Source organism: Chlorocebus sabaeus, chromosome 14 (assembly GCF_047675955.1).
Source record: "Chlorocebus sabaeus isolate Y175 chromosome 14, mChlSab1.0.hap1, whole genome shotgun sequence".
NCBI lineage: Eukaryota > Metazoa > Chordata > Mammalia > Primates > Cercopithecidae > Chlorocebus > Chlorocebus sabaeus.
Window position 1 is genome coordinate 94,645,490 of NC_132917.1, and position 16,603 is coordinate 94,662,092.

At 40.3% G+C, this 16,603-nt stretch overlaps 1 protein-coding gene across 2 annotated transcripts in view; it reads left to right on the forward strand.

The window, feature by feature from the left end:
- Positions 1-652: 652 nt before the first annotated feature.
- Positions 653-16,603, forward strand: part of NPHP1 (nephrocystin 1) — a 68,633-nt gene continuing 52,682 nt past the window's right edge. Inside the window, exons 1-2 of one of the 2 annotated variants that reach the window (XM_008008364.3) lie at positions 653-788; positions 4,187-4,263. In XM_008008364.3, the coding sequence (XP_008006555.3) occupies positions 720-788; positions 4,187-4,263 (146 nt within the window). In that variant the 5' untranslated portion in view covers positions 653-719. The remainder of the gene's footprint in view (positions 789-4,186; positions 4,264-16,603) is intronic. The other variant, XM_008008365.3, reaches the window with a different exon arrangement.

Here is a 16,603-nt window from a genome sequence, read left to right on the forward strand (position 1 = left end):
TGAGCTCCAATCATCATCATTCTTATTCAAGTCCAATTTTGGTGTAGTGGAGTTTTGGAATTGGATCCATGGGATGCAGTCCCATATGGGGGAAACATGACAATCTTCCTGAGAGTTGATGTAAACTGGGAATCATAATGAGAACTAATAATTTGCTCATAGATTTGCTGTAGAATAATTGCCATCCTTGCAGAATTCGGAATGGACAACGTGCAATATTAGGATGAAATGAAACTTCAGTAGCCTAAATGGCAAAGAATTAAAAACCGCCTTTTGAAGTGAGATATGGAACAGAACCATATATCCCACAGGAAAGCTATTCTTGCAGTTAATGAAAGAGTTTAAGATGCTAAAATTGTATCTTAAGATTAGCTTACAAAATTGGTATCAAAAAGCAAATGCCATAAAACAGGTATCCCAGCAAGAAGGTAGTGTTATTACTGATGTTATTACTGATATATTGTGGGGAATGTAGTTTCAGACGCCGGGGGACATTCCCCTATCCTTAGGAATTGGCGAGGAAAAGTGACTCCCCGGGCCGCGACCTACCTGGTGGCGTGGGATCACCACCGCAAGAAATCATTTTGACCCTTCCCGGGACCGGCCCGGGCGGGGCGGGACGGGCCTGGAAGGCGGGCGCACGTCGATGGCGTCACCTTCCGGCGCCGCCGCTTGGTTTCCCTGGCAACTGGAGCAATCGTGGCGCTGCAGCGAGGGAGATGCTGGCGAGGCGGCAGCGCGATCCTCTCCAGGCCCTGCGGCGCCGCAATCAGGAGCTGAAGCAACAGGTATGGTCAGGCTGTGCAGAGGGCCCTGGGGCGGGCGACAGGCGGACGCAGCTGCGCGGACTGCACCTTCCCACCGTGACCCCACCTAATCCTGGGAGCTTGTCCCCAGCCTATTTACCTTCCCAGGTTGTAACGCTCCCTTACCCCATAACATTCGAGCACCCAACCCCGATTCAAACGCCTCCTGATCCCAACTCAACCCTCAGGCAAAGGCGAAACCTGCCACAATTCGTGACCATCAACTAAGCGCCCCCTCCTCCGACCCTCACTCCCAGCTAACATCTCAACCTCCTACCCTAACAACTCACTAACCCACCTCATCTCCCAATCTAAATTTAGTGGTAACTATTTCCAACCCAACTCTGAGCCTAGCTCCTCTCTCCACTTTCCAAGCCCGTTTCCTTTGAGCCTTCCTCTAATGGAGATTATTATTGCCTCCATGAACTAAAGCGAAATAGGTGTCAAGGAATAGTCTTAATATGCAAGAACATTAAGATCTGATAAATGAGCAGAGGAGGTGAACAAGTAACTCATAAACATAAGAGGAATGTTAACTTCAAAGATATTCAAGTAATTGCAAAGGACATAAGGTATCCCAAACATTTTAAAAATCACAACGCTCAGTCTTAAGGAAGGTGTGATGAAGCAGACACATTCACTGCTCCCATGTATAAGGTGCTTGTACAGCATTTCAGGAAAGCAGCTTGACAAGGTGTAGCATGTGTGTATGCACCTAGGCTCAAAAATTACATTTCCAGGGATCTGCTATATGTAATAATTAGAAAGTAGGACTGAGATTGATGTATAAAAGTATTCATCACATTGTTACTTATATGATATACACAGAACGGCATAGAAGGGAACATGCTAATGTGGTATTTCTGTGTGACAGGATACCGATGATTATTATGATTTTCTTTATTCTTTTTTATCTTTATAAAAATATTTAGGCCAGGTGTGGTGGCTCATGCTAGTAGTAGCAGCTACTTGGGAGGCTGAGACAGGAGGATCACCTGAGCCCAGGAATTCGAGACTAACCTGGGCAACATAGCAAGACTTGGTCTCAACAACAACAACAAAAAAAACCTTTTTAAAAATACACTAAGTTCTTATTAAAAACAAGAAAAAAGTAAATAGCAACCAATGGGTTTATTTTTTTGACATTTTTATTTTACTTTATTTTAATTTTTTTTCATGTGATGTATTACTAAGTATTTTTCCACTGAGTAAAATTATTTTATAATCTTAGGCCAGTAAGAGATTCACTGATACTCTTATTTTATCCATTTTTGTTCTCTTGTTTAAAGTAAAAAGGATTTGGGAGGTAAATATTTAGGTGACTGTGTATTGGAATCAGAACGGTGCAACAAAAGCTAAATACTCTTCTGGTAGAAATAAAAAATGAACTTGATGGGGCATTGACTTATGCTGAACTTTGCTGGACTCTTAATATGGTTCTGTGTCTTATTTTTAAATTTCAACTTTTATTTTAGATTCAGGGGATACATGTGCAGGTCTGTCACATGGGAACACTGTGTTATGCTGAGGTTTGGGGTACAGATGATCCTATCACTCAAGCAGTGAGCATAGTACCCAATAGGCAGTATTTCAGCCTTCATTCCTCTTCCTTCCTCTGCACTCCAGCAGTCCCCAGTGTCCATTGCTCCCATCATTATGTCCATGTTTACTCAACAAGTGAGAACATGTGGTATTTGGTTTTCTGCTCCTATGTTAATTCACTTAGGACAATGGCCTCCAGCTCCATCCATGTTGCTGCAAAGGACATGATTTCATTCTTTTTTATGGCTGCATATTATTTCATGGTGTATGAGTACCACATTTTCTTTATCCAGTCCACCATTGGTGGACATCTAGGTTGATTCCATGTCTTTGTTATTGTGAATAGTGCTGAAGGGAACATACACATTCATGTGACATTTTGGTAGAATCATTTATTTTTTTGAGGGCGGTATATACACAGAAATGGGATTGCTGGGTCAAATAGTAGTTCTAAGTTGTTTGGGAAATCTCCAAACTGCTTTCCACAGTGGCTGAACTAATTGTCATTCCCACCAACAGTGTACACGTGTCCTCTTTTCTTGTCAGCCTCACCAGAATCTGTCATTTCTTGATTTTTTAATAATAGTCATTTTGATCAGTGTGAGATGGTACCTCATTGTAGTTTTAATTTGCATTTCTCTGAGGATTAGTCATGATGAACTAATTTTAAATTTAGTGGGACATTAGCAGAACCAGGAAAAGTTTTAGAAGGAAACTATAAAAATGATTATTAAAACAAACTGTTACAAAGATTATTCTCCTGGGAGAAATATTGGCTCTGGAGCCTTTTGATACCTTGACTATCTGGAAAGTGTATTTTGATAGTATTAGCTAATTCCTCCCTGTCTTCACAGAGGACACTTGAAGCCGAAAATGGGACAGATTTTCTATTTGGTGTCCATAGGAGAAGTAATCAACAGCCCCTCTGGGTCTGGCCTGCGATGATTGGCTCTATCACTAGGTGTGTGAATTTTGTAAATAACACTCAGATGAATGCCAAATTGCAAGAGTAGAGAAGAAACTAGTGGAATTTTCTCTTTTTTTCATCTACTTTATCTTCTCTACATAATCTATAGAAAACAGACCAAAGAAGTATGTGCCTTTTTGGAGAGTATATTGACAAAGTTACATATAGTGTTAGTAAACTTAAACTACTAAGTCAAGATAAAGTCATGATACATTCAATACAGTGGATACCACTCAGTAATAAGAAGGAATGAACTAATGGTACACACAACAATATGGAAGTATCTCAAAAACATGCTTCATGGAAAGGTTACACAAGGGTGCTTACTGTATAAGTCTATTTATATAAAATTTCAAGAGCAGGCAAAACTAATTTATGTTGGAAAAATATCAAAACAGGTTTATCTATGGAGGATTAAGGAGAGGATTTACTGGCAAGGGCATGAAGGAACTTACTAGGGTGATGGTAGTTTTCTACATCTTGATAAGAATTTTGGTTACACAGATGGATGCATTTGTCGAAACTCAGCAAATGTATGGCTCATATTTGTGCATTTCACTGTATACGTATATTGCATCAACTATTGAACTTTAGTTAGTGACATCCATAGTCCATTATTTAGGGAGAAATGTATTGATAACTGTAACTTACTTTGAAAGGCCTAAGGTGGATTGATGGATAGATCAAATACGTATAGTAAAATGTTAATGTTTTTTCTAGGTAGTGGGTATATGGGTTTTCACTGTAAAATTTTTAAAACTTGGTTGTATGTTTAAAAGTGTTCATTATAAAATACTGGATAAAAAGAGAAGTTTTCTTTCCTAAGGTGATATGGTATTTAACAATGTGATATTTTAAATGGTCTCCGTAGGTTGATAGTTTGCTTTCTGAGAGCCAACTGAAAGAAGAAGCCCTAGAACCCAGTAAAAGACAAGATATTTATCAAAGGTAAAGTATGCTAAATTACATAAGCTTTCCACGAACTGCACTTACTTTTCAATGCATAGTATTTAAGGCATAGAGATTGGTCCTTTGGAATCAAATGGAAGAATCACATAGTGTTGTAAGTTGAATGTAGAAGAAACCAACCTAAACCTGATGGTTGTGGACTTGCTGTTATGACAGCCACTATAAAAACTGCTTAATGTAAACACAGGTGACTTGGGCAGGATTACCCTAAATCCTTGGCCTATGTAGCCCAGATCCTGTGACCTGGTCAGAAACCTCTGTCTATAAGCAGTTAGTCCTTCACTGGGATATTAACTTTAACTCCCATGAGAAGACAACACTGTTTTCTAGGTGGGTGTTTTTTGTTTTGTATTTGTTTTTACTTAAAAAAAAAAATCCTTGGAAGAGTTTAAAGTTAAATAGATGTAATGAACTCAATGAAATTTAGACTATTAATTCATAACATTTGTATTAAGTTTAGGGCATCACTAAGATAATCTTTGTTTTTGAGATATTTAAAGATTTTGTTACATTCCAAAGAACATGAGATTCATTCTGTTAATTTAAGTGAATTATAATTGTTTGGAAAAGTTTTACTTAAGTCAGGCATTCAGAGTGCTTAAAGGAAAAACAAATGAATTTTGCAATGTCAAGTGAATTTAATTTATAATAGTAGGATTGATTGTTTAAGGGATTTAGTTCAAGTTTAATTAACAGTAATGAAGGAAAAGCAAAGGTTATTGTTCTTGCTTTACTAGATTTAAAAATAGAATAAGATTTATAGACGGAATTTGAAGTCCCAGGGAAAACTAGGTTTTTAAATTTTATGTTAGTAAACTAAAAATAATACTAATTATTATTGTCTTTTTTGAGACTGAATCTCGCTGTGTCGCCCAGGCTGGAGTGCAGTGGCACAATCTTGGCTCACTGCAACCTCCACCTCCCAGGTTCAAGTGATTCTTCTGCCTCAGGCTCTTGAGTAGCTGGGATTACAGTGGTGCCCCACCACACCTGGCTAAATTTTGTATTTTGAGTAGAGACGGGTTTCATCCATGTTAGTCAGGCTGGTTTCGAACTCCTGACCTCAAGGGATCCCCTGGCCTTGGCCTCCCAAAGTGCTGGGATTGCAGGTGTGAGTCACCACGCCCAGCCTAATAATTGTTATGTTTTATTTTTTTTGAGACTCTCGCCCAGGCTGGAGTGCAGTGGCGTGATCTCGGCTCACTGCAACCTTCGTCTCCCAGGTTCAAGTGATTCTCCTGCCTCAGCCTCCCAAGTAGCTGGGATTACAGGTTGCGTGCCACCACATCTGGCTAATTTTTTGTATTTTTAGTAGAGACGGGGTTTCGCTGTGCTAGCCAGGATGGTCTCGATCTCCTGACCTCATGATCTGCCCGCCTCAGCCTCCCAAAGTGCTGGGATTACAGGCATGAGCCACTGCTCCTGGCCCCTAATAATTATTTTTAAGCCCAAGTAACCATAGTCTTCTCTGTGCATGAAAAGAAGATCGTTACTGTCATTTAAAAACTCACTTTGACATTTGCATGTCTGAAAATGTCATTTAGGTGTCATTTTTATCTGCTCAGTGCTCTGAGTCTCAGTTTGAAAACTCATGTCTCATGAGCTCTGGGAGATTTTATTTTACAAAAAGATTATTTCGTTAATTCCATTTGTCTGTTTCTTCCTGAAATACCTTTGAGTCAGGTATTGAATATCCTGGACTGATTCTCTAGATCCCATAACTTCCTGTTAATAGTTTCTGTTTCTTTGTCCTGTTAATAGTTTCTGTTTTTTTGAGGGGAGTAGGGGGATCTCACTCTGTCGTCCAGGCTGTAATGCAGTGGCACAATCACAGCTCACTGCAACTTCTGCCTCCCAGGCTCAAGGGATGCCCCCCGCCCCCACCGTGAACTGCCATGCTGGCAATTCTCTTGACTTTAACACTTTTCTTTATTATCTATTTCAACAGCCGTATTGTTTTATTTCAGCAGTTATATTGGGTTTTTGTTTTTTTAAGACAGAGTCTCACTGTGTCTCACAATCTTGGCTCACTGCAACCTCTGCCTCCTGGGTTCAAGCGATTCTCCTGCCTCAGCCTCCCAAGTAGCTGGGATTACAGGCTAACACCATCACACTCGGCTAATTTTTTGCATTTTTAGTAGAGACAGAATTTCACCACGTTGGCCAGGCTGGTCTCAAACTCCTGATTTCAGGTGATCTGCCCCGATGGCCTCCCAAAGTGCTGGGATTACAGGCATGAGCCACCATGCCTGGCCATCAGTCATGTTGTTAATTTACAAGTGTTTTCTCTTGTTCTTGAATTGTTCTTTTTTCATAGCATCATGTTCCTGTTTTCATATTGATTGCCTTGTTACTACTTCCATGACTAGGAAGCTTTTTTTTTTTCCTTAAGTTCTCTTCTGTTCTCTGAATTGTCTTTGCTTTCTCTGGGCTCAGATTCTTTTTAATTAGTTAATGAATTAATTTATATTTGGTTATTCTTAAATTTTATCTTTCATGTTGCCGGTTTTCTTTATTAGGTCTGGCTTATCTATTTTTACTGAAGAATGAGGGACTAGCCCAGAGAGCTCTCATGGGCTTTTCTACTGTTAGATAGAGAGGGGTCTTTCCTGCTAGTACCATCCCCTGAATAAGAATGAAATTCTGTATGTTGATAGGGCTTATCAGAGGCTGGGAAGTAGCTTTTAGTCTGAGAAGCTCCCGGTGCCAGAATAGGGCAGGCTGTAACCCTGGTGTGTGGAAACTTCTTTAGCAGTCATGATTCTCTTCAGGTCATTTGTTAATTGTTTTTGTTTGTTTTTTTGTTTTTTAGGGAAGAATCCCCTGGTAAGGAGGGAAAGCAGAGAGAGGAAAAGGGAGCTAACTGGCTCAGGTTTTCTGTAAATAGATTTTTAAAAGTCACAAGACTTATTACAAAAGAGCTCCAACTAAATCTAAACTTAATCAGTATCATTTCTCTTCCCTTGAATAATATAAAGACCTTAGATTGCTTTAACATTGATTTCCCTCTTCAAAGCATAGATGTATGCATATGATTTAATTTACACAATATAATACAATAATGTTGGATAATGTATAAAGTAAACACCAGTCACTGTGCATGTCTTTTCATCTGCAGGGTTTCATAATGTGTTCCTCTATAATTTAGTTTACTTAACCTTTGGTCCTTTATGTCTGCTGACTCAAGTCCGGGAGTTTTCGGCCTGGCAGATTATCTCCCTCTTATGCTTGTGTCGCATCTTCCACCCTTTATAGGAGAACATACTTCCAGGCTTTTTCCGTGGAGCAGAAATTTGTTGAAATCTCTTGCTGGCTACTTGTCCCTCTTTCCTTCTTTGCAGTGTTTAGGGTTTGCTACCTTTTCAAATGTTTTAATCATTTTTTGTGGGGTTTCAGGAGGCAGTGAAGATGAATATGTACTTAGTTTTTATCCTGAACCAGGAGTCTTAAAATATCAACTGTTTGAGGATTTTAATAATTACATAGTTATAAAGGAGGTAATTGTAATAAATAATTTATTTTCTTGGTACATTATATTAAAATAGTTTTCCACTCTGGCCTTTTAGTGAAATTTCTGAGTCTAAGTTTCAGTAAAGATTTTTTTGGTCAAGTAACATGACACCTGCCAAGATAAGCAGCTTTACTGTTAGTCTCATTTGACAAAAACCTACAGCTAGCTTCTCTCAGGGTGGATTCATGGCTTGTGATATCCTCAAAGACCAGCCTTTGCTGTCAGTCCACTCTGCCATCTTTTGCTTGTTGGTGATGTCTCTCCTCATGGTTACAAAGTCCATACCCTCAGTATCTAAGAGCAGATGTAGGAGGGATTCTTTTCATGCCTGGTAAGGGAGGATAAAATGGGAGGCAATCCCAATATACGTGTTTTCTGTTACACTGGGAGCCCTGGGCCCCCTGCCCACCCTGCCTGCAGTGGAGGCTGAGAACATAGGTGCCAGTGGGAAGCTGACTGCCAGCAAAGAGGAAGGGTGGGAGAGGGACTTTTGGGGAGGTTGCTAGTGGGGTCAGCCCCAGTTTGATGTTTCCCCTTCTCTTTTTCTACCCTTTTGACAAAGGACTTTTGTTTGCTTTAAAAAAATTTTATTTATTATGGTTTTTAATTTTTTTTTCTTTAACTTTTAAGTTCAGGAATACATGTATAGCATTGTGCAGATTTGTTACATAGGTAAACATGTGCCATGCTGGTTTGCTGGACAGATCATCCCATCACCTAGGTATTAAGCCCAGCATCCATTAACTATTCTTCCTGATGCTCTTTCTCCTCCATTTCCTCCTTCCTACAGGCCCCAGTGTATGTTGTTACCCTCCATGTGTCCATGTGTTCTCATCATTCAGCTCCCACTTATAAGTGAGAACATGCAGAGTTTGGTTTTCTGTTCCTGCATTAGTTTGCTGAGGATAATGGCTTCCAACTCTACCCGTGGCCCTCCAAAGGACATGATCTGGTTCCTTTTTATGGCTGCATAGTATTCCATGGTGTATATGTACCACATTTTCTTTATCCAGTGTATCACTGATGGGAATTTAGGTTGATTCCATGTATTTGCTATTGTGAGTATGCTACAGTGAACATACGTGTGCATGTGTCTTTTTGATAGAACAATTTCTATTCCTTTGGATATACACTCAGTAATGGAATTGTTGGGTCAAATAGTATTTCTGCCTCTAGGTCTTTGAGGAATCACCACACTGTCTTCCACAATGATTGGAGTAATTTACACTCCCAACAACAGTGTATAAGTTTTCCTTTTTCTCTGCAAGCTTGCCAACCTCTGTTTTTTGACTTTTTAATAATCACCATTCTGACTGGTGTGAGATGGTACTTCATTGTGATTTTGATTTGCATTTCTCTAATTAGTGATGTTGCGGTTTTTCATGTTTCTTGGCTGAATGTGTGTCTTTTGAGAAGTGTTAGTTCATGTCCTTTGCTCACTTTTTAATGGGGTTTTTTTTTTTCTTATAAATTTGCTTATTCGTAGACTCTGGATATTAGACCTTCATCAGATGGATAGATTGCAAACCTTTTCTCCCATTCTGTAGGCTGTCTGTTCACTCTGATGATAGTTTCTTTTGCTGTGCAAAAGTTCTTTAGTTTGATGAGATCCTATTTGTCAATTTTTAATTTTGTTGCAATGGCTTTAGGCTTTTTGTTGTCATGAAATATTTGCCTGTGCCTATGTCCTGAATGCTATTGCTTGGATTTTCTTGTAGAGTTTTTATAGTTTTGGGTTTTACATTTAAGTCTTTAATCCATCTTGAATTAATTTTTATGTATGGTATATGGAAGGGGGTCTAGTTTCAATTTTCTGCATATAGCTAGCCAGCTCTTCCAGCATCATTTATTAAATAGGGAGCCCTTTCCTCATTGCTTCTTTTTGTCGGTTTGTCAAAGGTCAGATGATTGTAGGTGTGCAAGTCTTATTTCTGAGTTCTCTGTTCTGTTCTATTGGCCTGTGTGTCTGTTCTTGTACCAGTACCATGCTGTTTTAGTTACTGTAGCCTTGTAATATAGTTTGAAGTCAGGTAGCGTGATGCCTCCAGCTTTGTTCTTTTTGCTTAGGATTGTATTGGCTATTTGGGCTCTTCTTTTGTTCCATATAAATTTTAAAATAGTTTTTCTAATTCTGTGAAGAATGTCAATGGAAGTTTAATGGGAATATCATTGAATCTATACTTTATTTGGGGCAGTATGTCTATTTTCATGATATGTTTCTTCCTATCCACAAGCATGGAGTGTTTCTCCATTTTTTTGTGTCATCTCTGATTTCTGGAGCAGTGGTTTGTAGTTATCCTTGAGAAGGTCCCTCTCACTCTCTTTGTTAGCTGTACTCCTAGGTATTTTATTCTTTTTGTAGCAGTTGTGAATGTGAGTTCAGGATTTAGCTCTCTGCTTGCCTGTTGTTGGTATATAGGAATGCTAGCAAATTTTGCACATTGATTTTGTATCCTGAGACTTCGCTGAGGTTGCTTATCAGCTTAAGAAGTTTTTGGACAAAGACAATGGGGTGTTCTAGATATAGGATCATGTCATCTGCAAACAGGGATAATTTGAGTTCCTCTCTTCCTATTTGAATACTCTTTATTTCTTTCTCTTGCCTGACTTCCCAGGCCAGAACTTCCAACACTGCATTGAATAGGAGTGATGAGGGAGGGATCCTTGTCTTGTGCCTGTTTTCAAAGGGAATGCTTCAAGCTTTTGCCCATTCAGTATGATCTTTTTTTTTTTTTTGAGACGGAGTCTTGCTCTGTCGCCCAGGCTGGAGTGCAGTGGCCGGATCTCAGCTCACTGCAAGCTCCGCCTCCTGGGTTTACGCCATTCTCCTGCCTCAGCCTCCCGAGTAGTTGGGACTACAGGCGCCCGCCACCTCGCCCGGCTAGTTTTTTGTATTTTTTAGTAGAGATGGGGTTTCACCGTGTTAGCCAGGATGGTCTCGATCTCCTGACCTCGTGATCCGCCCGTCTCGGCCTCCCAAAGTGCTGGGATTACAGGCTTGAGCCACCGCGCCCGGCCTTCAGTATGATCTTGACTGTTGGTTTATCATATATGGCTCTGATTATTTTGAGGTATGTTCCTTCAATATCTAGTTTATTGAAAGTTTTTAATGTGAAAAGATGTTGAATTTTATTGAAAGCCTTTTCTGCATTTATTGAGATAGTCATTTTTTTTTGTCTTAAGTTCTGTTTATGTGATGAATCACATTTATTGATTTGCATATGTTTAACCAAACTTTCATTCTGGGGATGAAGCCAACTTGATCATGATAGATAAGCTTTTTGATGTGCTGCTGGATTCAGTTTGCCAGTATTTTGTTGTGGATTTTTATATTGATGTTCATGAAGGATATTGGCCTGAAGTTTTCTGTTTTTGCTGTATCTCTGCCAGGTTTTGGTATTGGGAGGATACTGGTCTCATACATTTAGTTAGGGAGGAGTCTCTACTATTCAATTGTTTGGAATAATTTCAGTTGAAATGGTTCCCACTCTTCTTTATACCTCTGGTAGAATTCAGCTGTGAATTCATCTGGTCCTGGGAGTTTTTTGGTTGGTAAGCTATTTATTACTGCCTCAATTTCAGAACTCATTATTGGTCTGTTCAGGGATTCAATTTCTTCCCGGTTCAGTCTTGGGAGGGTGTATGTGTCCAATAACTCATCCATTTCTTCTAGATTTTCTAGTTCATGTGCATAGAGGTGTTTATAGTATTCTCTGCTGATTGTTTGTATTTCTCTGGTGTCAGTGGTGATATACCCTTTATAATTTCTGATTGTGTTTATTCTCTCTTTTCTTTATTAGTCTAGCTAGTGGTGTATCCATTTTATTAATTTTTTTCAAAAAACTACCTCCTGAATTTGTTCTTTTTAGGGTTTTTCATGTCTCTGTCTCCTTCAGTTCAGCTCTGATCTTGGTTATTTCCTGTCTTCTGCTAGCTTTAGGGTTTGTTTGCTCTTGATTCTCTAGTTCTTTTAGTTGAGATGTTAGTTCTTTTCGTTGCGATCTTTCTAGCTTTTTCATGTGGGCATTTAGTGATATAAATTTTCCTCTTAACACTGCTTTAGCTACATTTCAGAGATTCTGGTACATTGTCTCTTTGTTCTCATTAGTTTCAAATGAGCTTACATGGAGATGAAAATAGCAGGCACATTGAAGCTCTGAAGAAAACGTTGGCAGCTCATTCCCGGTTTCTTTGTGAGTTTAAAGGGGCCTCAGTGAGGAGCACAGGATGCTCCTCTGAGAAAGTCTGCAGCTGGTCCTTAGAATAGACATATTGCCAGATGTGTTCCATGTCGTTCCAGTCCTCAACAATGCCATGCTCCATGAGATGGCAGATCGAGAGCAGCCCTTGGTGCTCCTTGGCTTTGGAGCCAATGAAGATGTCGCCTTCAAGGGCTCCTGCCATGGCACAAATGTGCATGGGTCGGCCCACATAGTTTGGAAAGCAGTATTTGGGGATCTGATTACCAGCAAAACCAGCTTTAATCACACCAGATCCATTGTGGATTATGACAGGCTGGTTGGTGATCACATCTTTGGACTCCACGGCAGAGGAATCTCTCCTTCTGGGGAAGGAACTACCAGTCAGGTTTGCAACTAGTGTCATTTGTGAATTTCTTAATCTTGAGTTATAATTTGATTGCATTTTGGTCTGTTTGTTATAATTTCAGTTCTTTTTCATTTGCTGAGGAATATTTTATTTCCGATTATGTGGTCAATTTTAGAGTAGGTGCCATGTGGTGATGAGTAGAATGCATATTTTGTTGTTTTTGGGTGGAGAGTTCTGTAGATATCTATCAGGTCCACTTGATCCAGAGCTGAGTTCAGGTCCTGAATATCTTTGTCAATTTTCTGTGTTGATGACCTGCCTAATGTTGTCAGTGGGGTGTTAAAGTCTCCCACTACTTTTGTATGGGAGTCCAAGTCACTTTGAAAATCTTAAGAACTTGATGTATGAATCTGGGTTGCCGAGACCAGCTCGATCATGGAGACCCTAACCCAGCAGCACTAGAGGAATTAAAGACACACACACAGAAATAGAGAGTGTGGAGTGGGAAATCAGGGGTCTCACAGCCTTCAGAGCTGAGAGCCTTGAACAGAGATTTACCCACATATTTATTGACAGCAAGCCAGTGATAAGCATTGTTTCTGTAGGTTATAGGTTTACTAAAAGTATTCCTTATAGGAAATAAAGGGATGGGCCGAAATAAAGGGGTGGGTCTGGCTAGTTATCTGCAGCAGGAACATATCTGTAAGGCGCAGATCGCTCATGCTATTGTTTGTGGTTCAGGAACGCCTTTAAGCAGTTTTCTGCCCTGGGTGGGCCAGGTGTTCCTTGCCCTCATTCCAGTAAACCCACAGCCTTCACTGTGGGTGTCATGGCCATCACGAACATGTCGCAGTGCTGCAGAGATTCTGTTTATGGCCAGTTTTGGGGTCAGTTTATGGCCAGATTTGGGGGTCTGTTCCCAACATGGGTGATCTCTTATTGGGTGCATATATATTTAGGATAGTTAGCTCTTCTTGTTGAATTGAACACTTTACCATTGTGTAATACCCTTCTTTGTCTTTTTTTTATCTTTGTTGGTTTAAAGTCTGTTTTGTCAGAAGCTAGAATTGCAGCTCCTGCTTTTTTGTGTTTTCCATTTGCTTGGTAAATTTTCCTCCATCCCTTTATTTTGAACCTATGTGTGTCTTTGCACATGAAATGGGTCTCTTGAAGACAGCATACCAGTGGATCTTGGCTCTTTATCCAGCTTGCCATTCTGTGTCTTTTTAATTGGGGAATTTAACCCACTTACATTTAAGGTTAGTATTGTTTTGTGTGAATTTGATCCTATCATCATTATGCTAGCTGGTTATTTTGCAGATTTGTTTATGTGGTTGCTTCATAGTATCACTGGTTTGTGTACTTCAGTGTGTTTTTATAGTGGGTGGTATCAATTTCTCCTTTCCATATTTAGTCCTTCCTTCAGGAGCTCTTGCAAGGCAGGCCTGGTGGTGACAAATTCCCTACGCATTTGCTTGGTCTGAAAAGGATCTTATTTCTCCTTTGTGTATGAAGCTTAGTTTGGCCGGATATGAAATTCTAGGTTGGAATTTCTTTTCTTTAAGAATGATGAATATTGGTCCCTGATCTCTGCTGGCTTGTAGGGTTTGGGTTTCCGCTAAGAGGTGTGCTGTTAGTCTGATGAGCTTCCCTTTGTAGGTGACCTGGCCTTTCTCTCTGACTGCCTTTAACTTTTTTTTTTGTTTTCATTTTGACCTTGGAGAATCTGATGATTATGTGTGTTGGGGTTGATCTTCTCATGGAGTACCTTACTGGGGTTCACTGGATTTCCTGAATTTGAATGTTGGTTTGTCTTGCTAGGTTGGGAGAGTTATGTTTTTCAACTTGGTTCCATTCTTCCTGTCATTTTTAGGTACCCCAATCAGTCTTAGGTTTGGTCTCTATACATAATCCCATTCATTCTTTTTTCCCTATTCTTGTCTGCCTGTCTTAATTCAGAAAGATAATCTTCAAGCTCTGAGATTCTTTCCACTGCCTTGTCTATTCGGCTGTTGATACTTGTGATTGCATTATAAAGTTCTTGTGTTTTTCATCTCCATCAGGTCAGTTATGTTCCTCTCTTAATTGACTGTTCTGGCTATCAGTTCCTGTATTGTTTTATCATGATTCTTAGCTTCTTTGCAGTGGGTTTCAACATGCTCCTTTAGCTCAATTGAGTTTTTTATTACCCACTTTCTGAAGCCTCCTTCTGTAAGTTCAGCCATCTCAGCATCAACCCACTTCTGTGCCCTTGCTGGAGTGGGGTTGTGGTCATTTGGAGCAGAAGAGGCACTCTGGCTTTTTGAGTTTTCAGCATTTTGTGTTGATTCTTTCTCATCTTTATGGGCTTATTTGCCTTTGATCTTTGAGGTTGCTGACCTTTAAATAGGATTTTTGTTCGGTTTTTATTGTTGATGTTGTTGTTGTTTTCTGTTTGTTTGTTTTTCCTTTAACAGTTAGGACACTCTGCTGTAGTGCTGCTGTGGTTTGCTGTAATCCAGACCCTAATTGCCTCAGTTTTTCCCATACCTGGAGGTATCACCAGTGAAGGCTGCAAAACAGCAAATCTGGCAGCCAGCTCCTTCCTCTGGAAGCTCTGTCCCAGGAGAGTACTGACTTGTTGCCAGCCCAAACGCACTTTGTAGGAGGTGGCTGCAATCCCCTTTTGAGAGGTCTCACCCAGTCAGGTGGAATGGGATTACAGACCCACTTAAAGAAGCAGTCTGGCTGCTTTTTGGTAGAGCACATGTGATGCATTAGGGGGGACTCTTTCTTGTCCAGACCATTTGTATTCTCCAAAGCCAGCAGGCTAGAATGGCTAAGTCTACTGAACCACAGAGATGGCAGCCACCCCTGCCCCCGGTAACTCGGAACTGCCTCAGACAGATTCCAGACTGCTTTGGTTGGCTGGCTGGAATTCCAAGCCAGTGGGTCTTAATTTGTGAGTTGCCATGGAAGTGGGGGCCGTGGAAGTGGGGCCCATGGAACAATGCTGCTTGGCTTCCTAGATTCAGCTCCATTTCTAGGGATATATACAGATGGATATCCCCCCTTGCTGGGGATCCTGGGGCCAGAATGTGTAAAATTCCTGGCTCACTGTGTGTGCCTGAGCAGCGGCTCTGCCAAGATACCACACAGTTCTGTGTATGGGACCCAAGGCCCTGGTGGCATGAACTTGGGAGATCTCCTGATCTGTGGGTTGCAGAGATCTGTGGGAGAAGCATGGTTTTCTGGGCAGGGTTGCACAGTCACTCACTGCTTCCCTTGGTTGGCTGTTGTTCCCCTTCTTCCCTGGCTTTTCTGCATTCTCATGGGTCAAGTTGTTTGCCCTGTTAGTCCCAATGTGTGAACCTGGATATTTCAGTTGAAGGTGCTGAATTCACTTGCCTCTCTTCATTCCTCTCAGTGAGTGCCACAGGCCCCAGCTGCTTCTGATTGGCCATCTTGGATCAACATTGTTATTCCCTTTTTCATGCTTATTTCATTTCACTCACATCTATAAGCAAAAAAACAAACAAACAAACAAACAACAAAAAAAAGACTCTAACGGCATGAAAAGATGACTTTTGTAGGTTATTGTTTGGTAAAGCATTTGATTTTAAAAAAAAATCATGAGCTATAGCTCATATCTCATATTTGGTCATTTTTTGTACTTTTCATTTGGGTATCTAAGACTTAATGCTGAATTGAAGCATCTGTAGGATAAATAAAACTCTGGACCTGTCTGGACAAGCTAAGCTCAAAGCAAGCATGTGCTGTAGTGGCCTCAAATAGGCCAACTGTGGAATCCTAAACTGCCTTCATATTGTTGCTGCACCATTGAGCAGCTATGTGGACTTGGATACTTTTTAGAACTTCACTTTCTTTAAGTGGAGTGAGGGTTGTTATGAGGCTTAAATGAGGTAATGCTTGTAAACTGCTTAACATGGTTGGCACACAATAAACTTTAGTTTTGTCTCTGAGGCTTATGGAGGTTCCTAGGTTTATGGAGTTGTAGAGCTGGAGAAGCATTTTAAAGTCCAGCATTCTTCCTTATTTTAGAGAGACGAAACTGATGCCCAGAGACACTGAAGGTTTCTGAAGCTTGGTTATCATGTCTATGTGTGTTATAGCTTGGCTATGAGGATCATCTGAGCTAATAGGTGGAAAAGCGTTTATATGTCAGTTTTTTAGCATTGTTCATACAGTGGCTAATTGCCTTGCCTGCTCAATGACTGAATGATTTTATAAAATAGCTTTCTGGTTCTGACAATAGAAAAA